The 24,167-nt window shown below is 41.2% G+C and overlaps 2 protein-coding genes across 2 annotated transcripts; one reads left to right on the plus strand and one right to left on the minus strand.

Annotated features, from left to right (window-relative positions):
• Positions 1 to 11: 11 nt before the first annotated feature.
• PSMD10 (proteasome 26S subunit, non-ATPase 10) lies at positions 12 to 2,430 on the plus strand. Its single transcript, XM_048959955.1, has 5 exons — positions 12 to 196; positions 288 to 386; positions 721 to 867; positions 976 to 1,142; positions 2,087 to 2,430. The coding sequence occupies exons 1-5, from the start codon at positions 83 to 85 to the stop codon at positions 2,238 to 2,240; spliced, it is 681 nt and encodes a 226-aa protein (XP_048815912.1). The 5' UTR covers positions 12 to 82; the 3' UTR covers positions 2,241 to 2,430.
• A 4,317-nt stretch (positions 2,431 to 6,747) lies between these two features.
• VSIG1 (V-set and immunoglobulin domain containing 1) lies at positions 6,748 to 23,762 on the minus strand. Its single transcript, XM_048959663.1, is given in 7 exon segments — positions 6,748 to 6,943; positions 8,319 to 8,445; positions 9,129 to 9,248; positions 9,922 to 10,077; positions 11,664 to 11,862; positions 18,110 to 18,217; positions 23,180 to 23,762. Coding segments are annotated over 7 exon segments (1,086 nt in total). The 5' UTR covers positions 23,360 to 23,762.
• Positions 23,763 to 24,167: the final 405 nt, after the last annotated feature.

Here is a 24,167-nt window from a genome sequence, read left to right on the forward strand (position 1 = left end):
TGAATTCGGCACGGCGCCCCGCTGATTGGCAGGCCCGCGGGGCGGGGCGCCGCCCTGTCGGTGGGGCGGGCTGCCGGCCGGCATGGAGGGCGCGGTGTCCAACGTCGAGGTCTGCAACCTGGCCTACGCCGGGCGCCTGGAGGAGCTGCGCGCCCAGCTGCTGCGTGACAGGGCCCTTGCCACCGCCACCGACCAGGTCAGCCGGTCGAGCGCGCCGCGGCGGGGGCGGGTCTCCTCGGGGCAACCGCGCGGCCCGGGGCCCGCTGACCGCCGCTCCCTCTCCACAGGACCGCCGCACCGCGCTGCACTGGGCCTGTTCGGCGGGACATACGGCCGTGGCGGATCTCCTGCTGGGGCTCGGCGTGCCCGTCGGCGAGAAGGACGACGTGAGTGAGGCGGCCCGGGGCAAAAATTTGGATACGATTTTCAGCCATTTCTGTTATTCTTAAAAAAAATCTTCTGTAAGCGCTGCTGTTGGTGCTGGAGGTGCCCTGCGGTGCCGCGCGCAGCTGAGCTAAGTGGTTTCTGCTGCGCGGCTGCGGCTTCTGTCGGGGCTGAGTGCGGAGCTGTGAGCGGGCCTACGACTTGTCTGCCTGCCGACAGTAATGCCAAGTGCTACAGCTAGGTGCGGTGTGACGGGTGAGCAGTCTGCTCTGCACTGGGGTTATGTTTTCTTGTGTGACGTCTTTGCTGTTATAACTTCTGTGCTTGCCTCTGCAGGCTGGTTGGACTCCCTTGCACATTGCTGCATCGGCGGGCCGCGATGAGATCGTGAAGGCCCTCATTGACAAAGGGGCTCCCATCAATGCTGTCAATCAGAATGGCTGCACGCCCCTGCACTACGCAGCCTCCAAAAATAAGCAGGAGGTACGGCTGCCGGTGCTGCTGGAGTTGGTGTTGCCGTCAGAAAAAGTGTTTGGTTATATGAACTTTTCTTCAGTTTTTTTCCCCCTTTTTCTCTTCCTATGCCTTCAGATTGCAGTCATGCTGTTAGAGAATGGAGCTGATCCAGATGCAACAGATCATTTTGAATCTACCCCATTGCATAGAGCAGCAGCGAAAGGCAACCTAAAAATGATACAGATTCTTCTGCGGCACAATGCATCTGTTAACATACAGGACTCAGAAGGGAACACTCCCCTGTAAGTGATTTTGTTTATTTGTTGGTTTGGGGTTTCTTTATGTTTGGTTTGGGTATAGCATAATTTCCATGAAATGAAGCTCCATCACTTCAAATTTGCTTTTTAACTTTAGGAAGCCTCAGAATACTTCTTTGTGTCACATCCCCGTGTAATTTAAAAAGATTTTAGAAAATAATAATCAGTGTTTTGCATAAGAGTGTCTGTACACCCATACTTTAGTTACTACATCTATTATAAAATATAGAACACCTTTTGTAATAACTTGGAATGCATTCCGTTTCCACTAGGGGGTAGAAAGCGTGCTAATAACATCAAAGTCATAAGGAACTGGTCTTGTAGGCTGCCTGCTCTGGCCTGCCAAGTAAGAACTAATTTTGGAAATTTTCCTCACTTCTCTATGGAAAATGACATGCAATTTAAGTATAACCAGTCCAATGTTTGTTATTGCCTCAGAGAGCAGTTTGAATCTGTAAGAGTGAAACCTTAGCTGCTTTGAAGTTGGTGTCAGAAACCTGTCTTGTTGCATTGGAATCAAGATTTTTCCATGAATAAGATTGAGCAGGGTATTTTTGCTATACATAAAACACAGTTTATTGTAGAACATATGCATTTATTTTCAGGGTAGGATGCTAAATTGAAAAAAAAGCACTTGCTGTGTTTACAGTAATTCTTTACGATTTATTTTATTGCTTTTGATTCAAATAGAGATTACTGTTTTCCAATTTCACTATGGATTTTGTGCTCCTTATCTTTGCTGACTGCAGAGCAAGGCTTTGAAGTCTTTGTAGGTGGTCGATCATGTGTGGTTTTGTTTTTGTAGGATTTCTCTCCCCTCGTTCCCCACAACATTCTTGTTTTGCTCTTGTTTTGACAAGGCGTAATTATTGCTCTTCATAAGCTTGGACTACTTAAAAGTGGCTGTGGGTTTCTTGTTTTTATTGCAGTCATTTAGCCTGCGATGAAGAGAGAGTGGATGAGGCAAAGCTGCTGGTGTCTAATGGTGCAAGTATTCACATTGAGAATAAAGAAGAGCTGACCCCACTGAAAGTGGCAAAGGGTGGCCTGGGAGCCATACTTAAAAGAATGGCAGAGGGCTAGTGGGGCCTTCTGGCCTGGCTGTCTCCTCTTTTGTGCTTTGTTTAAGATTGCCAACCTCGTATTTCTATAGTTCAACAAGGATGTCATATGTGAGCATCAGCATGGTACTCTACTGTCTTCTCTCTAGGTTTGCTCAAAGTATACTGCCAGTCATTTGTACTTCCTGTTGATTAAACAGTTTACTACTTTTGGTGTATTTTTGATATCTTGCCGTTTTGTTTCAGTTGACTGTATGATCTGTATACTTTAGGTTATTCCTTCTGTGTTGCAGTCCAGTTTAGGATTATTTCTTTCAAACAACTTTGGGAGTCTCAAAATGGTATTCCTGCTCTCTGTGCTTCAGGTAATAATTTCAGGGATTAAGTGTGATTGTAAGGTGATTTCCTGCTGAATTCTTAAAAAATGCAAAGCAAGCATCTTTACATGTAGGATATTAAAAAAAACAAACAAAAAACCTAGCAACTTCTGTGATGATTGCAATTGTGTAAGGGTTTGTTTGGCCAGGAGAGGATTAAAGACATCCTCTGCTTTTTAATAGGGATCATTGAGAACTTCTGTGGGCTTGTCACTAACTCATTTATCCCTTAATTTTGTACAGGTAATCCCTGATTGAATTGATGTGGGGGAGGTTGGGATTTTCTTTTCTTGTGTGTCGCTTTTTCATGTGATTGGAATTAAATTCAGTATTTGAGCATTTAGCAATAGAGGTGAGAACACTTACTGCAAAATGAAAAAAGCTGGCTGGACAGCTGGACCCAGAGGGCAGTGAACGGAGTTAAATCCAGCTGGCAGCTGGTCATGAGTGGTGTTTCCCAGAGTCAGTACCAGGGCTGGCCCTGTGTAATATCTTTGTTGATGATCTGAACGAGGGGTTGGGGTGCACCTCCAGTGAGTGACACCAAGTTGGGAGGAATTGTGGATCTGCCTGAGAGTAGGAAGACTCTACGGTGGGATCTGGGCAGGCTGTTCACTGGGCTGAGACCAATTGTATGTGCAGGTAGGACTTGGACACCAAGACTGTTGGCCACAACAGTCCCATGCAGTGCTACAGGCTTGGGGCAGACTGGCTGGAAAACTGCACAGAGAGAAAAGATCTGGGCTTCAGCATCCTGTTCTGACGTTGGTAAGGTCTGTTGTAGCACTGGTGGGTGAGTTTCTGAACAAATCATGCTGATGAAGTTCTATGAAATAAAGACACTGTCTTAAAGAGCAATCTTTGATGTTATAAAACTTTATTAAACTTGTGTAACAAAACCAGTATTTCCAAAATAGCTTTTGTGCATGGGACAAAATGAGCAAGTCAGCTGAAAGCCTGCCATCTCTTCAACCGTATGGAGATAGAATGGGGTGTGTTGTTTTTTTTTCAGCTGCAAGGAAGTGCTGAAGCAGAAGGTGACAGTTCCTACAGTACTTGATAGGAATTAAGTTCTTGCACTTCATTTTGATGAGTAGGACAGAAACTTAAAACTAAAGAGGTATCTTTACCAATTACTTACTCTATCCTAGAAAGAAAAATGTAGGTTAAATTTCATTGAGAATACCAGGTGTGAGCAGTGGCAGAAGCTTGCTTTTGCAGTAACCCCTGGCTCTGCAGGCCTTGTTAGAAGCAGAAACTTGACTGAGTAAATGTTGTTTCTTACGTGTTATGCAGATGCTGCTGAAAACTTGAATTGAGAAAAGCTGAAGATACAGTTCTGTGTTGGTCCTTGATCTTTGTATAGAAAAGAAATAAAGAAAAACATCTAAAACTGCCCCAGTTCTGTAGCTCTGTAAATCCACATCCCTGGATGATGACTTGAATGTTGGCTTAATAACTGCTTTCCATGGCAATGATCCTTGCTCCCTCAGGAGGAGACAAATGGTCAGTGCAGGAAAGACTTTTGGAACATCCAAGGCAAATTCTGAAAGACTGCATTCTGCATAGCTCTGCAGGGTTTTTGAGCTACATGCCATGCATCAGTATCTATTTTGGCTTGAGCTTTGCCAAAAGTATCACTGGAAAGCTACAGACAGTGCCCTGTTCTTTATTATAAGTTATTTTACACAAGAGAAACTTCATAATGAGGACAAACATCTGCGAGAAAGCTTCAGAAACATTTCTGTATTAGGAAACCCCAAACAAATGTATTTGTTATTTTCCTTAGCCCCAGCAATCTGTTCTGCTTTTTTCCGTTTGTTTCTTTGGGTTTTTGTTTTGTTGGATTGTTTTTTAACTATTGCAGTGTGCTGGGTAGAAGTAAGGGAGGGGTCGTTCATCAAGACCTTCCGTCCTTTGTTTTATATAAAGCATTAACATAACTTGAGCAAGTTCTACTTTTTAGCAAATGTCTAGGAACTCTGCAATTACATTGTACAGCTAATACACAGTCACCAGAATAAGCTCCTGGTGTACTCTGGTGAGTTGTATGAGGAATAAATGCAGAGAAATGTGTAGAGATGAGGAAAACTGATGATACTGGCCACATAATGTATTTCCTCCCTTTTGCCCATGCAATCACATTGGTATCATGGAGACCTGAAATGTATACAAATAACAAAAATATAATTGACACGATGCAGGAGGTTACTTTAGAACTAGCACAGCTATGAAGAGAGTTGTGTGTATTCATCCATGAAATACAAGAGTAGAAAAAGGCCTTTGAGCATCTGAGGAAAAGCTATTCAAAATCAATGCTAGCGTCAGCCAAGGAATGAGCTTCCTTGGACCAATCATTCATTTGAATTACCTCATTACGCATCATTATTGGTAAGAAATGGCACCCACATGGCACTCCTGCTGTTACTGATCATGCTCAGTGACAGGTTGTTGCATGCCTGTGAAACTGTGCGGGTGCGAATCTAAAAAATACTAATGAAGCCTCTAAAGCTAATTGCATGGTTAGAGTTTGCAGATTTTGCATAGTAAAATCCGAGATTTAATAAAAGATGCACCTGATTAAGAAGAAGCATATGTACAGGTTGTGACTTAGGCTGGGTATTTTGGAAAGAAATGAGGGTATAGATCCGCTTATAGAATGAGGCAGTGTTGGCGTGAGTAAGGGTTTGATGTGTGTTATATCAGGAGCAGTTCTTAGCCAAAAGAGTGTTAGCAGAATATTGTAAGTGCTTTCATCCTCTAGAATGAGGCTAAAGGCTGGAACACGCGTATCTTGAAAGCTACAGAACTGTGTGGAAAGAACAATGAATACAGTTCCGTTTTATGATTCAACCTGAATCTTCAGCAGGACCTCATGCCTTACATGTTGGTGAAGGTACTTAGCTGTAGCAACTAAAAAGGAAAATTTTAGCATAGTTGTATCTTTATCTCATCTGTTTGAAAGATGAATGAGGCATTTAACTAATAGTTACAGGCTAGGAACAGTCACCAAAGGATTTATGAATAATAGATCCAATAGGAGACTTAAATTCCCAAACACAGCAGATCCCTCAGTCAGATATGTTTCTCTGCAGTGCACAAGACTGAAAGCAGCGTCTCCTTATTTCCAGGAGTATCTGCTTCATGTCGAACATGAGGGAGCTGCTGAGTCTGAGTGTCTGTTCCTTGAACAAACCTGAACCGGAATCCCTTTGTCCTCCAGCTCTTCTGAAAGCAGAAATGGACAAAGTTATACTGGGCTAAAGAGATCAGAAGAGTAGTAGCGTGACTTTGTTGTTAAGTCATATCAGGCAGAGGAAGCTGATGTGTTTATAGCTGGCAGTATTCATTTCTGAGGTTTGAAAGCAGATACATCTGCTTTTGATGGGGAATCTGCTGCCCTGTGTGCCTAGATTTGATAAAGGATCTGAGTTTCCAGCTCCCATTGTCTGGAAACCAGTTGGCTGAGGTCTGAAGTAGGTACCCAATTGCTAACCCCATTAAACTGAAAACCAGAACTGCTGAAAAGCACAGCTCAGGAACACTGATGTCTTGGGAACCTTAAAGTCAGAAGGTCATTGCTAACGTAGTAGTACCCCATGTTTGGTAACAGAGTAAAACATGTGGAATTCAGACTTAGAAGATTTCAGTGGTTCAAGTCTTTAAATCTGTTTTTGCACTCTGATGAAGCTTGATTGTACTTCTGAAGTACAAAACCAGATCTTTTAAACACAGCAATGTAATGGCTGTGATGGTGGATCTCAGTGCACAGGAAACGCTGTGTGGAGAAGGCTGCTGTGATTCAGAACTGCATGGACGCACACAGCTTTCTTTTAATTGACTGGGAAGTTCTTACTTTCTCCAAAGATTGTGACCGCTTTCTGATTAGCTTTGCAAACTAGATTGGATGATTGCAGATGGTAGCCTTTTCATAATTACATTTATGTTTAACTAGATAATAAGTTAAATGTGGTTAACCTTAAAGGCCAAATCTGCTATTCACGAAGTACGTCTGTAACATCATTTTCAACCTCCAGTCCAGTGGTTCACAATACAAATGAGTTTAGCTACAATGCTATGTTAATTCAGTGATGTTTTTTGTTTTTTGTTTTTTTTTAATAATGTGATCCAAAGCCAATGAGGAAAACTGTATTAAAATGAACTTTAGGCTGTTTCTTCTTGCTGCATTTCATGCTTCTCATCATTTTCTGGTGTTTCAGACGCTGCTGCTTCATCAGCACTAGGTTGCTCACTTGTCACATTGCTTGGTAGAACTGTGGTTGCAGGTGTATTTTCTTCATTAGGTACCTGAGCATACTCTGCATTGGAATGTTTCTGAGCCATTATTCTGCAGGAAGACAGGAGGAAGATTGTGATTTCATACGTTGATGTCCTGCCTACTCTAGAGTCTTTTGAAAGAATGAATTTTGTAGCTTTTTCATCTGAACAGTAGCCCCCATATTATTATTATTCTTTCATGAAAGCACCTGAGAAATTATAAAATCACTGCAAAGACTGACAGTTCTAGTGGTCTGCATCACTAGTTTTAACAGCTATACTATTAGAAAAAAGTAATAATTTTTTATGTGTTTAACTGCCAGGTCATGAAGGGAGAATGAGAAACTGAATGCTGTTGGACAGTGTCTGAGAAAGGATAGCAAAACATACTGGTTAATGTGAGCTTTCAGGGAAATTGCATGCAGATCTGGGGTTCCTTTGAAATGCATAAAAATAGGGTGCAGTCAGAAAAAAAGCTTTGAAGAGACTGACATCTAGAAAAATATTTTTAGTAACAAATGAATTCCATTCATCTCATCAAAACAATACAACTTTCAATGTTGAAGTACTTTCACATGTAAAAAACATTAGATATGAGTGGATTAATTCCACATAGTGAGATAGAATAGAATCCAAGCACAAACCTATATGTTAAAGCAGCTTCAGTTCAAAGCAGAAATGATGTACATGAGTGAGCAACTGGCCACTGGTCTGGGTTAGCACCAGTCCCTTCAGGAAGTCTGAGAGCTCTGCTCCAGGGCAGCGTCCAGATGACAATCTTTTCAGGCTCAGCTGTGTGTTTAGCATTTAACATCATGGGGCCACATGCAGCTCGTGTAGCATGTGAAATTATCTTTATCCTGAAGATTTGGCAATTTAAGAGACAAATGAGTGACCAAAGCACAGGAAAAATCAGCTCCAGGGCAGGATCAAAATGGACATTTTGTGCTCCATTCTGTTTGTAAATCTTTGTGTCTGCTTCCATTTGAGTATCTCCTTAGAGCATCTTCAGCATGTGTCCCATAGCCCATGCTCATATCTAGTTGTCAGTCAGTTAGTTTGCTGAGGAAACCCTTAGTTGCTATTCCTTTTTTATTATTTCATCCACGTACTATTAACAACCACCGTTAACTTTTACATTTTAAACACCATTTTTCCAAATTTTTCAACTTGTTTTGTTTAAAAACTTCTAAATCACTATTTTAGGAACTGCTAGATGGTAACTGCATGTAAACAAGGAAGAGGGTAATGGTAACCTGTGTTACAAGAGCAACAGTTTAAAAGTCAAAAAAAAAAATAAAAATCTCACTGTGGAAGTTTTCCCAAGCATTGTATGATTTACTTTTCTATAAGTGTTTACAACATTTACATTCTACCTTAGCTCTGGTTTATCAACAGTACTTTACAGAAATAATTGTCTTAAAATCAAGCGAGCAAATTCTTACTGCATTTCATTACTTGATGACTTCTTTGTCCTTGCCTTTTTGGTTAAGACCCAGACGATAGCACAAATGATAACAGCTGCCAGAATTGCTCCAATTAATGCTCCAGCAACAATATTACCGTCAGAATCTGGGCGGAGGGAGAAGAAAATTTTAAAAAGATAAAGAAAGATTACCTGAATTTTACAGCAAAATCCTATAGAAATTCAGTGGAGGAAGCTACAGCAGAAAGAAGGCACTCAGTCTGACAGGCTAAAGGCTAAAATGTTCTTTGAGGAGACCAAAGATGCTCTAGGAAAGAGAGAACTGTGCTTTTATGATCTCCACTGCCTCTCTTCTTGATAGTTAGCTCCTTACCCCCAGAAAACCCCACATTTATGACTCGGTAAGGAAAGTATTGGGCTGTTAACCTTGGCAGTAGTTGAAAAGCCTTTGCTCTTCAGTCTTTTCAAACAAATTCTGAAATGGAGGTTGTCTTTATCACTGTTGTTCAATTGAGATACAAAATGCATGCTCTGATTGTTTGTGAACACTGAAAACTTCTGTCTCCAGTACAGCTGCTAGCTCTGACTTACCATTTTCATTTTATAGACCGCTGAATGATTGAGCACCCATTTTGGGGACATATCTCATGGTTACTTATAGTAACCATGTAATTTACTGATTTACTGTTACTGGTTACATGAAAAATCTACACACAAATGTGGCTCTCCAATGCCCATGCTGTTTGTATTGCCAAAAATGTTCATTTTAAGGATATTACAGCATTTTTTCTGCAGCATACACATTGTGTAAGGGATTGCTTTCACTTACGCATTGAAGTTAGGTCGAGCTCACAAGTACTGTTCCCCATGATGTTGCTGGCTATGCATCGGTAATGTCCTGTTTCAAAGGTAGTGAGATTGCCAATGTACAGAATGCCAGTGTCTGGATCTGTGACGGGAGAGAACAGTTACAGCCTGCCATTCATATGCTTCAGAGGCAAATGGTTATCTATAGCTGGTAATTCTAAGAACTGTTAAGAGGTGGAAAATACTATTCCTTCCTTCATTCACTTTTTTAATAGTCTTTGAATCAAAAACTTATAGCTTCCTTAAAAATTACTACAGAGTAGACTCTGCAGGAGTGTATTAGAATGCGAGAAGTATGTCCTACAGTGCAAATACATCTGTAATACTCTGTAAATAGATAATATTGCCAGTATAATTTCATAAATGAAAAGATAATGAATACTGAAGACTTTCAGGATTGAGTTCTTAGCAACTGATTGACAATTTGACCTATTTTGAATGTATGTTCATTTCAAGGGAAGCGAGATGTAATGGTATAAATATTTCTCCCATTTTAACAATTCAATGTAATGGTATAGACTTCAACATGCCACATTTTTTATTAAAACAAATAGGAAAAAAAAAGTAGAGAACAAACAAGTTAGGTCTTTGTGACAGCTATTGGTCAATTTGGGTAAGTAAAAATAGGAATTTGTGGTATTGAGCATCAGAAGAGAAAGTATGTTTCACTGCCCTATGTGATACAAAAGGTGTGAAGTCCTAGCCGGTACTATGACAGCACTCCTGAGCGGTGTGGTAGTCCTGTAGTTACGTACTGAAGTGTTCAGTCACCAGCGTGAGGGTGTTCTCATCTACTTTGTACCAGCGGTAGGTGGGGTGAGGCAATCCTTGGTCACACTTGCATAAGAGGTAGATTAGATGGCCTTTTTCAGGCGTTCCTTCTATTTTGCAGAAAGGCTTTGAGGGTTTGACTGTAAAATAACAATGAGAATGACACATGAGTATACGGCCAGGGCTGCGGTTTCCACACTGAGACCTGTTCTTGTGCTGCTGCAGTAAAGAATTGAACCCCAGTTACGGAGTTCCACCTGAGAGCACAGGCTTGTTTATAGATCTAGCCAAGAGATCTATAAAGATTTGAGTAATACTAAACATACTAAATGTATATACATAGCCTAGTACTATTATCCAGTCTTCCTTCTACATGCTAAGTTGTATTATGGAGGTGATGAAAACTATCAACTAATGATGAGTCAGTCCCTGTTCATCATGAGTAATTTTCTGCCACATAGCATCATTTCCTGTAGGGCCACAGGAGCTTTTCTATCTAAAAGGAGAGGGTCAAGCCTGATACTTCAGTGTCTTGTGGTTTGGAGGAAATACATTAAAAAAAATAAAATAAAATAAAATAAAATAAAATAAAATAAAATAAAATAAAAAATCTCTTTGGATACTGCTTTCTCATTTTATACACAAAAGACATGCTTTTACTTAGAGCTATAATTTTTCATTTCCTACATCTAATGTGCTGTTGTAGTTCTGTAGAGTGACATCAGTGAAACTATACAACCAATGAACACAGTGAAATTTTATGTGCATAAATGAATTTCTATTTGAATACTATGGTTTCTTAATTAATTGTTCTGAGATTTACTCTTTGGGGGATTTTAGATGAGGATTAGTAATTGTACTTTGAAAATGTGACTGTCAGAGATTGGATTTACACGTGTCTTTGTCTTATCCATGGCAGATAGGTAAATCATATTGAGTTTGCTTGCATACAGCTATGATTTGTAACTGCAATCAGGTATGAATTCTTAGTACAAAAGCAATGTTTAGATGGGGTTAGGGCAAACTTTTCTCTTACTAGGAAGGAAGATACCTCATTCCACTTCTTTTTCCATCTTCTGTGCAGCCTGCTCACAGCTGAACTAGTGTTTTCTTCAATTCAAAATAGATTTAATCTTATTTCCATTCAATACTGAGTTTCTAGAGCTTCTGGAGGACAGGGTGTCGTGGAACCCTTGGCTGTCCTGCTGCCTGTCCCACACTCACACAGGTCATCACAGCCGTTAGACCTCAGTCAGTGCTGGTCTTTGCTGGGCCTGGGTTATGCTGAAAGCAATGGCTTCCCAGGGGAGTTGTCACTTATGGCTAGAAGGGCTTCTTATTGTAATGAAACAGTATCCCTTCTTTTCCGACATCAAAAATCTAGTGAAGTTGGGTAGTTCCAGCTACCTGTTTAGGTAGCTTTTGGGGAGGATGAATATAAAGGCCTCTTGTGGGAGAATGGGATTTTACTGCAGGCCAAGTAAACACAGCTGCGAGTGGGATCAGGCGAGACCTGCTTTGTCTGGAAGCTAGATGGCACCACAAGCTCTCTCTGCCTCCAAAGCCTCGGAGCAAAACTGCGTCAATACATAAATGAGCCCTTTTTCTGCATCATGGGCCTTGTTTATCACTTCTCTGCTATTCCCCCTGCTGCTGTGATGTGAGCTCAGTTCTTGTAAAAAGGCAGGAAAAGGACAACACAGCAGCACAGAGGAAAGTTACTTACCCAGCACGTTGACAATCACTGATTTTTGACTCTGTCCAGCATCATCCTGGGGGCTGAAAACTTCACAGGTGTAGGAACCAGTGTCTGAGGGCTGCATGTTGGAGATCGTTATTGATGCGTTCCCTGGACTTGTCGAAGCTGTGATCCTGTCCTTAAACTCTCCATAGGAATAAGACTGTCCTTCTGAATAATAGTAGATCTGTGGTACAAAACAAGCTGTTAGTTTAATAACAAGAGAATTTACTGTCCCTTTGCTACTGGTAACAGGACAGTGGTTGATTTCTCATTGAGTCAAACAAGGTGACCCCCCCTTTCTTGCACCCTCCTCAGGAAAAGAGATGAAAACATGGTACATTTGATTATATATTTCTAATGTTTTTTATGGAGCAAGCTTCTCAGAACAGGGGTTATTTTAGTCATGTAAATGGACAGTAGCTGATTTTCTGTTCGTACTTAAGTCACAGATTGTATGTTTGCAGGAACAAAGGTGAGATCATTGATCATCATATGATAAAGCTGTAAAAATGCAATGTTATGCACAATTAATAGTGGCACTAATTAAAGCAGTGATCATTTGTGATATTGTTAATAAGCAGCTTAGTAGAAGATTATGACAGGAATGGACCTGTCATTGCAAAAAGTGGCTACAGAGCTTTCCAAATACAAAAGCTAGCAAACAGAGAACTGAATTCACCCAGCATAGGTCTAAGCAAACAAGATGCCTGATCTGTTTGCAGTAAATCTGAAAGCAATAAAAATGCAGTACAAGAACACCAAAAGAATAACCATACGTGCTATTAGAGCAACCATGTGTTCTTCTTGTTTATGTAATCAGGGTCGGAGCCAGTATCGTGACTTATCCTGATGGCTTTTTTGAGTTTATACCATAGATGGGAGTCAAGAATAGCTGGTGGCTTCAGTGCTTGAAGTGATACCTATTTGAGATCAAGAATTTCCCCTTCTACTAACCAGTAGAAAACTTGTGCAGAGTTGTAGGCACAGTAAAGAGAAATGCCTCTAAGGAATGCTACTTTTCCTCCCTAACTATAATTTGCTCTTTAGTGTTGACTGATTCCACAGACTTCAGTAGCATTAATTGTACTTAACAGCGCTGTGGGAATAGAATTGGATTTGTAAGCTTGGAAGACCATATCTGTTGATTGAAAGGAGAGATAGTGTTCCTTGTGGAGACTGATATTTTGAGCCTTGGGCCTCAAACGATGATACCTCATTTGCTCTAGAGTAAAAATAATAGTACTCAAGGAGTACATGCACAGTCTCCTGATGAGTTTGCCTGTGAAACCGAGATCTGACAGAACAAAGCTTGGTACTGTGGAATTAATTGTTTTTTTTCTCAGCTGTCAGTAGTAGCATTATATATAAGTGATAGTACTTGGGATAAGCCATGTACTCCCCAGTGCACAAACTCCATTGTCTAGGCAAATTGAATGTTTCAAGGACACTCAGCCATTTTCTCACAAGTGGTAATCACACAGAATTACAGCTTGGTACTCAAATAGATCTAACATTTGTCCTACTGACAGTATTCCAAAATCAGCAGTGTAAATATATTTATTAAAGTTGGACTGACAATATGTTTATCATGGAAATAGTTGGAAAACACTTGTTAGAAAAAGCTTCACAAAATGGTGTAAAACATCATTCCCACTTGAGTGGTATCAAAGTTCTCTGTGGTCAAAGCTTCCTGCCAGTAGGGACACTGTAAATCCACAGTCAAGAAGTGTAATTTGCTTTACTTTGCAGATCAACTGATTGCATTTTGAATTAAGAATACTTACTCTTAATTCTATTTATCCACCCCGATAAAGTGTTGACTGAAATCTTTAAGCAATGTTATCTGGAAACCTTTATTAGCTTAAGGCAAGCTACACCCTAAAACTGCCAGAACATGGCTGGTGTATGCAATGATAAAGTTTGCAAATGAAGGTCAAAACACGGACTGCATAGGACCGTAGCCTCAGTTCTATAGCTTGGCCCCATCTCAAGTGCAATTTGGTCCACTTTCCAACAAAGTTGATCTTTCCCAACTACAGAATTGCAAACACCAGGTACAATTGATGCAGGGCTCTGAATACCAAAGCTAAACTACTGCGTACACTAACAAAATGTAGGAAAGTGGTGTTGCAGGGAGGAAGGATAAGAGTTCTAATGCTAGCACAGCGCAGACTAGGTTAGAAAGTTTGCAAAACTGCTGGAAAGAATCTCCAGTTGCCATTTCTGGAACACCCTAGTATTTAAGAAAGAGAGGCAGTTCAAAATTAGGAGTTTGCTTTAAACAAATCACTCATCAGAGAACAAATCTACCTGTAATTTAAAAAAGCCATTGGCCACACTTCTCTCTTCCTATTTATCCTAATACAGGTTGCAACCGAGTATTGAACACTGCCTGATTCATGAGTTTGAAATTATAAGAACTGCAACTTCTAATTTTAGGCTTCTGTTAAACTCCATAAATCTCAGCTACAATGGTTTTGCTTCTCCTCAATCAATTATGTGGTGTCCTTTTCAGCACTGTAAGGGAAGGAGCTTCCAGCAGCTTCACACTACCATGAAACTAAGCTGTAAAACGGCTTCAATGTTAAGTGTTGTGTGACTTGCAGCAGCTTGAGAGGAGCGGCAGGCCCACTATCTCATTTCATAGGGCTTTTCTATTGAAAAAAGGGCTAAATTCTCTTCAGTCTCCCTTAGAGTGATTGGTATTTATGTGAGACTAAACAGTAACAGAAACTTCCCGTTGCATGCCTGCTCAGCTACAGCACATGTTTCTGCTAAACAGGACTGGCACTGTGAGCTTAAATGCAGTCAGGGCAAGCCAGTAAACATCACAGAAGCAAGTGCTGAGTGAGTGTGGTTTGCTTCATCTGAAGTCCGGATGAATTACATATCTAAGCCCTTATATAATGTGCTGCAAAATTAATTCTGTGTGGTCTTCTTTTCTGAATACATGCAGGGAAAATATTTTGTGTACACTATTAAGTCTGAAGCAAGTGTCCGTACAGCAAAGAATATTTGTTTTCTTCATGGGTTTAAACCAAATCTTTCTGTTTTAGGATATTCTTAAACTATGAATATAAGCATAGTTGCACTTCATAAGGAAATGCACTCAGTTCCCCTGCAGACTCCTGCCTATTCTCTATTCTTCTGCTGCTGTATGATGCTTATCATAATAGCCCTGGAGTCTATTGCTTGAAGGAAGGTGGTAAACACCAAAAAGGCTGAGTACTGTTGTGATTAATTACTGAGTGTATATCTTGTCCCAGAGGTAAGGTTGGATTGTGTACACAGGAAATTTCATTTGAGAGGAACATGCTTCAGTTCACTGGCTGTGAATGCATAGCCCGTTTCAAACAATACACTCAAAATGAGTATTTCAAAACCTTGTATCAAACGTTTTTATAGTGTTGTTTAAAAGCTTATGTTTGTGCCTCTCAAAAGCTGCAATAAAAAACTCTTTAAAATGTATCTATTCCATTTCAAAAGTCAAAAACTTGTTTTCTGTTGAAGATACTGAAGACTTTTGTTTTTCTTTTTTTTTTTAACAACTGATGTCACTTCTGACAAACACACAGCTCATCAACATTTCTTTCCATTGTGCCTAAAATGTTCCTGAAAAGTGTGTATGCAAAAAGTATCAGTATAGTCAATGATAGTCTTTTGCTGGAGACCTTTTTGTAATGGTGTAATAGGTATGTTTAAAGTCCAGCATCTTGAATGTTAAAAAAAAAAAAAAAAAATTAAGGAAATCTTCTGTATTCTTCTGTATTCTCTGAAAAGAAATGAGCACTTTTTGTTCTTAAGCAAATAATGAGCAGCTCTAGTGAAGACAATGATTTACCAGAGTAAAAACAATATTGAGGATGTAGCAATGGTTCTTACTTCCAATTACCAGCTAGCTTGCCCATGCAAGTTTTTATATAATGATGCCTTTTCACATGTCATGGGAGCAGCTGCCTGGGATGACTAATCAAAGAACTGACACACACACACACAAAATAGCCAAGATTATCACTCCTGAAATTGTTGTCTTTAATAACTCCACAGTCTGAAACTCCCATTTCTGCAAAACAGCTGAGCAGTTGGGAAATTCTCCTTCATCTTACAAAGGATTGCAGTTTGTTCTGTAAAACCTGTGGGCAAGGCTTTGCCTACCACCACTGGTATCAGCATCCACCCTGCCTGGATTTCTAAGGCAATGGCAGTTACTTTGCATTTCTCTGATACATCCAGGATTCAGGCTCGTAGATTTCCAAAGCAGTGGAACTATTTGTGTTTGGGGAATATGGATTACAGAAAGAACAGGGAAGTGGAAATGATCATGTTAGTTGGGAAGAAAATCATGGTAACGTTCATGTTCTCCAGGTGCTGGGGACAAGATAATCTGTGGCCCAAATGCAGCAGGGTCTGGTGCCTGAACTCGCATATTATTTTCTTTTACTTTAGCCTGAGCTGTGGGAAGGCTGTTCCTCTTCTTGTGTGATGGTGAAGAAAGTACTTGCCTAAAGAGGAAGCAACTGGCAATGCTGATACTGAGTTGCAGCTTTTCAAAAGCTGCCAGATGTTTGGCAGAGAACAAGGAACCTCCCTCCAGGTTTTCTTTATACAACTCCCCTAGAACAATCTGACTCCTTGGGGAGTGGAGATTTTTCTGATGTGAAAAATCAGACAGTGAATTAGAAAAAACACGCCTCTGTCTGTTTCTGCTCTCTTCCTGGGGCTGGACAAACAGGTACTAAAATAGTGTAAATATGTCTTTCAAATATCTTTGGATGGACTAATTCACAATTTTCAATGCAGTATTCCTCCCATCTCCCCATCTGCTAGTACCTTCACATCACATTGCTGTTTTGTCTAGTACATCTGGATGTCAAATCTGTAAAAAGAGGTACAGCTGAAGATGCATTACAAAATGTCCCACTTAATCTCCACAGTAGCCTTGATTTCCCGACTGTGAAGCAGTCTGAGGACATGATGTCCATTCTAATACCTATCTTCTCCCCCTCCAGCCCCTTCTTGCTTTCTCCCACCAGCAGATACAAAGCTCTAGCATCCTGTCTAATGACGTTTCCTTCGCCTGGTGTGTTCAGTGTCTCATTCTGATTCACAGTCCTTGCCTGGAGAGCTGTGAAGCTCAGGCATTCAGAAGCATTCAGGCCCTATCACTTTGTCATAACATTTTCTGTTTGGAGGTTTCTCCAGCAACCATAAAAAGAACTGTTGGATCCTTTCTTACCAATAAAAGCAGAGGGAGATATTAACAACTTTATCAGTTAGATACCATCATCTTCCTGAATTCTGAGTACAGACAGAATTTATAAAATAACAACATGGGAAAAAATGTGTTCAGCACTCCCTCAAGCATCTTACCATCTAATTAGAGAGCAAATGCTGCACACTCAAAGTGTTAATTAAAGCCCAAGGCTCAGATTCTGAACTTGGCAGATAAGAAAGCAAATCCCCACATACATACATTGGTTTCTTTGACATATGTCATGTGACTAAGTCTGGCCCCAAATGCCTTTTCTCATCCACAGCTTCTTTTTACATATTTGCATTGAAACTGATATTGCCCTTCTGCAGCAGAGATATTCTGCCCTATATTATTGGGAATTTTGCTTGAGTAATTAAAGATGCCTCTTGCTGCAGTTGCACATTGGTAGAAGAGTAAAGGAATGAAGTCAGAAGCCTTAAAAGAATTGATCACCGAGCAGCTTTAATTGGCACAAAATACTCCTGGGGATCATCTCTTCCGTGTTCTCACAGTATCATTCTTGTGGCTGAACTATTAGTGAGAAATTCCTACAGTGTATCAAGCGCAAACGTGCTCTCATAGTGCTTTTGGTGTAACTGCTCTTTGGCAGTTATGAAGACCTCGATTTGCATTGGGCTGCACCCTGTGAGACAGGAATCCCACTCAGTCAAAGGATTTGGAAAGGATTAAGTCTGGGAGATGGCCAGCCAGTGGCTGGGATGAAGCCACATCAGCAGGCAGCTTTGTGTTCCTCTCTGTACATCATTTTTCAAGATGTTACTTTCTAGAAAGGGGATCCAGGATGAACGTTTATTTTTGCTATGTAAATATCTAGCTCCAAATTTAGGCCATTCAGACTTGCTCACATTCAACCCATGTGGACGTGTCAGTAAGATATGCTTTGGATAGAATACTCCTGAAGGATCGTGTACAAATTCAGCCACATAGAATAGCTGGAGGAAAAAGAATCCAAAAAAGTTTTGATAGAGGAAAATGCAATAAAACGTAGCGTGAGTTAAGAATTCGGAATGGTGTGTCTGATTCAGCTCATCTCAGTCATGTGCTGGTTTTTGGATTTAAATATAGAGCGTGATTACAAGTTTTTATAGCAGTGTTAATGTAGCAGAAGCTGTTTAGATTTTTTTTTTCTTACGATTGCGGGGATTTTTTTTCTTACCTTGTATCTCCAGCTACATCTTCCCCGCGCATCTGTCACATACACCATCTTTTGACATTGACTGATTGATTTTTCATCCATACTCAGAATACCATGACACGGGGAAGGCTGCATTTGAGCAAAAATGGGCTGGTCTGAGAGTTAAATGAGACTGTAAGCGTTCCCCCAAAGCGTAAGCACCTGGTTTCTGCACAGCCCCCAGAAGGCAGTGGTGCCACTCACAAGGTATCTGTACCCTCAGTACAGATTGGGATGCAACATCATCCTGTTTCTGAGTTTTACCTACAACTGGGCATACTAAAACTGAAGTCTAATATTTGCTCCAAACAAATGGATTGCAACCTGATCATTTGCCACTTGTTCCCACTTTCCGTGTTGTTCTGTTGCCTGCTTCAGAGGATCAGTTCATTCACCCCAGCACCAGGGAGAGCCGCAGGCAGTCACAGTGATCCCAGTGACACACAGGGAACTGCTTGACTGCTCTGACACTGACACTGACAAGGGGTCTTTGTTCCCCTTTTCACAATTAACTGAAGCTGTGCCTCTTACAAACAACAGTCCTTCATTTCTTTTACTGCTCTAGCGAACCTAGCATTTCCATCAGTACTACGTAGTGGGCATAGCTTGGGCAGCCACATCTCTCTTATAATTCCACTTTGACCATGGGTGGCCCGGGCTGGAGGTTCAAGGTGTGAGCAGGTTGGGTTCAGGAGTTATATTTAGGTTTGCAAAGCTGCAGCCTCGCCTTTGCAAAGTCAACAGAAGTCTCAGTCTTTCAAACATTTATTTAGCTGCTTTGCACCAAGGCCAGCCAAATGACTCAGAGCATAACATGAAACACAGATGCAGACATTAGCAGGAGACCCTACCACAGGAAGCAGGCCAGGCTGTGGTGTACCCTGGGTGAGCAGAACAAGGAGCTTTTACTTCAGGTTGTCCATAGGTAAGGTAGGGAGAGTTCAGTGTTTGGAAAGCTCAAGAGCCTTGGCTGGGTATTCTGGGTATTCTTAAAAACTAAATTTATTATTTAAAAGACATATTGCTAAGGTGTAAATGGCAAGAGAAAGAAGTTAAAAATACACGTGGCATCCTATTTTCCATTAGTTGATATTTACATTATTTAGTTTCTTCACTGGAAAAACTTCTCAGCAGAATTAGGCTCCAATGAGCAAAAAGATTTCTATGCACACACTAAATATAGCTGCACTCTCTTAAAACCATCACAATGAACACCTGCTATTCCTCTGCTTGCTGCCTCCCCTCTCACCATACCGTCTGTGGTATCTCATCTCTCACGTGTAACTGCCACAGCTTTTAACTGCTGAGCACCTGTGCCAGCATCATGTAAGGTGGGCAAAGGGAGCAGGATGTGCAGACACCACAACAAAGAGCAAAGCACACCAGCCAGCTTTGTAGAGCTGGGAAGCACCAGGTCTGTGAACTCATGAGCAGCAGCAGTCTTGTCTTCAAGCAAGGTGGTATCTGCTGCTGAATACTTTCCTGCATTCAATTAACACTGTCACCAGTCCTTATTCCTCTCATTTCAGACAGAACTGTACTGGAGTTTACATATCTCAGCACGCTGCAAAATCTATAAGATGGCAGTGTTAAATATTAACATTCCTTTTAAAAGAATACCTGTGGGCTTGGTACTTACTGTGTCCTAAAATCGAAGGCTCTAAGGCCCACCTTCATTGATGTTACAAGCCAAAAGCATCTAAATGACATAAATTTGCCTTAATCCTAGCATTCATCAGACTTTCTTCTATTATGTGTTGCCACTGTAGAGAGAAATAGTCATATTCCCAATTATGTAAATAAACATTATTTATAGAAATGAAGATTTCTTTTCCTTGTATTTCTTATGAAAAATGCCTCTCCCCCATTAATTCTGATTATACCAATCATGTGAATAATGGAGTCATCAAGACAGCTAACATTTAGTAACATGTTGGGAGTATTTAGAATTGTAGGAGGTGGATTAAGGAGTATTTTCTGTTGTTGTTTTTTGAAAACATGTAAGTTTCCTATCTTTAAAATATTTGGCAGAAATTCTCATCTGTAAAAAATGGGAATGTTATCCATTTTTATGTTGTTGTTGAAAAGTGGCCAATTCTTAATGCAAGCAGAATTTTCAACAAACTTTTCAGGGAAAAATGGATGCTATTTGTAAGGAAGTGTTTATTTATTGCTGACATTTTAGAGTAATCTTAATTATTATTATAATCTGACTTAAAATGCAAGCTACTATTCTGGTAATTAGTAAACCATAGTGCCAGCATGTTTTTGTCAGCACATCAGTATATTGAATATAATTTTACCTTACATTTTAGTATTCTTTAAACTATGTAAGGCAAAGCAGGCAATCTCTCCTGTTGTCATGCATATATTTCCTGTTTGAGACAAACCATGAAATTTAACTTCAGCTGCATACTAAGCAGCCAGGGCAAAGCCAGGTTTGAAGAAACAGAGATTGTTTTTTAATTTCCCTACTTGAGTATACTCCACAAGCAGTCACAATACTTTCTTACCAGTGTTCGTATTAACATGATGAATTTCCCTGGGAATAAGTTCCAAATGCAAAGGAATTACCACGTTCTTGTAAAAAGATATGACCAAAGGGCTGAGCAGGATGCTCAAAGCATTGTGAAGGAGCAGCACCCCAGTCCTACAACTCTGCACACACCTGCACACCAGCAGGCAGTGGGGGCTTTCTGGGTGCCTTGCTGAACGTATGAGCTGAGAATGGGCACTGCAGGTAATGGATGGTTTGCCTCTGTCTTCTTGGAGAATGGTCTTAGCCACTAACCCATTGCCTTTCCATTGTATTGACTCTATTTAACAAAATGCAGATCATCTGTTACCAGTGTGCATGTACTGCATTGCAAAAATGAACTTGCCATGAAATTTGTTTCAAACAGGGAGAAAAACAGATGTCATTTTTTCCCAGTGGTGATTCTTAAGCCCTTATAGGCACAGCTTTTCCAATGACTTCAGTGGGAGCTGCTAAAACAGGGAGTACTGCAGAGACTGATCCACAAGGTTTCCCCGACAGTAGCCTCAGGTCAACTCTTGTTGAGCATTTTCTGAACCACCCACAGTATTTTACGATTACATTCCTCAGGGGATATTTTCTCATTGTTGGCCATAGTTTACAAGTTTTACCCTCCTGGTTCTCTTGACACTGTCTTCTATGCTCCCTCTGAAATACTTTGAGCTACAACGTGCTCTTTTTTCTCTGTTGTGATCAGAAAATGTATTTTGTTTTTTTTTTTTTTGTCTTGCAATAAAGAAAATTCAGTGCAAGTAAACACAAAAACTTGAGCTGATTCTGGAGAATATGAGCTCAATCCTACCTTGGTGCTATACTTCCCTGAACATACACTCCTGAACAAGTGACTACAGTTTATGATGCAATGTATTGGGTCAAAATTATAATATATTATACGACATACAACTTACTTGGGGAACGAAGCTACCACCATCTCATGAATAATTATCTAAGAAAACAGTTCTGACTTGAAAAAAGCTAATGATGAGTAACAGCTATTCATACAATTAGTCAGGGAAGGTGTGAATGCATCTGTCTGGCATTTAGCTAGAGTCAGAATTTGGGATGGGCTCACTGCTTGTACTTATCTCTGATACAGTCTTTATCTGTGGCTATGATATACTGCAGGAGGGTAAGCAGTTGTCTCAAATTGCTATTGCTGTTCAGTACTGTACATTCTGCAAATTACATGCAGTCTTATTCTGCTATGTTTGGTAAACTGAATAGAAGGTGTAACTATCAGTGGTGGCAAATCTCCTAACATAATATTATTAACTATTAAACATAACAGGAATATCATCAGTGTGGACTGTGCTGGTCTTCTAAGTCAACTTTATATCAACTGTCAGGTGTTAACACCAAACAGGACTGAAATTTTAGTAGGAAAATGTTAGCAATAAGATGAGTACAGTGGAAAAGAAAAGGAATTATCTAAAACACACAAGCCTGACACAAGAGCATGGGGAAAGTCACAGTCTTCAAGGATGCAGTAGCACTTCTGTAGGCATTTCTGCCTGTAAGGGAAAATGTTGCTGAGAGCTCAGCGCCTTCCTAGGTGAGCTAACAGTAACTCACAGCCGGCATGCTGTGTTGTGAGTGAGATTCATAGATTCATTTCCCAACAAAACATTGGATTTAGTCATAGCTCTTGAACTCTGGGCACTGTTGTGGCGTATAGGAAGTCACACACCCCATCACTGGTTCCTTCCAGGCAGACCAAGTTGCTCTACAAGGTCTTCACAGCCCCATGGGAGGCTTGAGCAGTGGTTTAAGCATGAACCTGTATAGTTCACAGTGTCCCTCACTGTTCTGGTGCTGTCACCATGCTGACACTTCCTCCTACTATCCTGCAGGGAAGCACTTTTCAGCTCTGCTGCCTTTCAGGGCCTCAGGCAGTGCAGAAGCCTTTGATCCATGTTTGTTCTGCTACCACAGTGATACTTGTGGGATGCTGCAGAACACTAACACAAGCTTGATGCGGCACATTTCCTGCTAGCACAAATTCCTGTGGAATCCAGCCAAGCTATGACCGCTTGCTTTGCACAAATAGTCTGTTGTTTGGCACCACTCCATGCAGAGCTGCCAGGCAGTGGCAGTGGTGGCTGAGCCAGGAGCTTGTATCTGACCCTTGGTTGGGGAACACGTAGTCATAGGCAAGGGCGTCTCACTAGGAAAACAGCCCTCACAATAGAAGGAAATATCTGGCAGACAAGAGAAAAGGGAGCTGGCCTAGGGCAGGAGCACTTGTGTGATTGCTAGACACCTGGACTTGGCTCCCAGTCACGCTGACTGTGTGGTTTGGAGCAAGGCATTCAACATTCGAGTCCCTTTGGCACCTTCTCATAAGTTTCAGCAGGAGCTCAGGCCACCAGAAGCAGCTGGGAGCCGAGGCTGACTTGGTGCTCTCTCCCAAATTTCATTGCAGCTCAATCTTAAATGCAGGGACATTGGTGAAGGTAACAGCACAAACTGTAATAATTTTTTAAGAACTTTCTATTTGTGATAAATAAATATCTTACGGTGTGCAGTTGGCTCTCTTTGGCGCTGTAAAAGCTCCACTGGATGAAGAAGTTTCCCAGCGGCTGAGAACTCGTGTAGGTGCAGAGAAGGGTTGCATTCCCGCCGCTCTTGACGTTCACCGTCTTCTCAGGAACGGTCACCACAACTCCATGGACGCGACCTGTGAGCAGTGAGCGCATGAGCGGAGAGCAGCAGGGCAGCCTGGGCACTGCGTGGATGGCCCTGCTCTGCCAAAGCAACCTGGAGGTGTTTGTCACTCTGCTTTTAGTACAGCTCCCTTGGGCTTGCTGGGCATATGTCAGTGATAGCAAGCCCCCTTAAAACAAATATTGTTCTGGCAAAGCACAAAGCAGGCTTGCTCCCACATGCACAGACTTGCCTTCTCACTGGCAGCCTCCCTGCACTCAGTGCTCTCCTAAACCTGACGCTCTCATTCACAGCTGTCCCTAGGCCTCCTGTACACCTTTCTTGCTTTCTTTTTTTGCACTTATTCCTCAGATATCTGATCTTTATTCATGGCTCGCCATCTGCTACCTTCTTGTATTCTTACACTGACTCTGACTTGGTGGCACTGTTGGCTTCTCCCAGGCTGAAGCCCGGCAGATTTCCTCTATTTGCCTTTTGCTATTTCCTTTGAATCATAGAATCATTAAAGTTGGAAAAGACCACAAAGATCATCTAATCCAACCAGCAACCCATCCTCACATGCCCACTAACCACATCCTCGGTGCCACATCAACCCTTTTCTTGATCACCTCCAGAGATGGTGACTCTACCACCTCCCCGGACAGCCTGTTCCAATGAATCACCACTCTTTCTGAGAAGAATTTTTTCCTTATATCTAACCTATACCTCCCCTGGTGTAAATTAAGGCTGTTACATCTTGTCCTATTGCTGTTGCTGCTGGGGATAATAGGCTGACTTCCACCTCACCACAACCTCCTTTGCTTTTTGTTTAGGTTTCTTACAGTTTCCTTGCAGAAGCTC

Source organism: Lagopus muta, chromosome 13, assembly GCF_023343835.1.
Source record: "Lagopus muta isolate bLagMut1 chromosome 13, bLagMut1 primary, whole genome shotgun sequence".
Lineage (NCBI taxonomy): Eukaryota > Metazoa > Chordata > Aves > Galliformes > Phasianidae > Lagopus > Lagopus muta.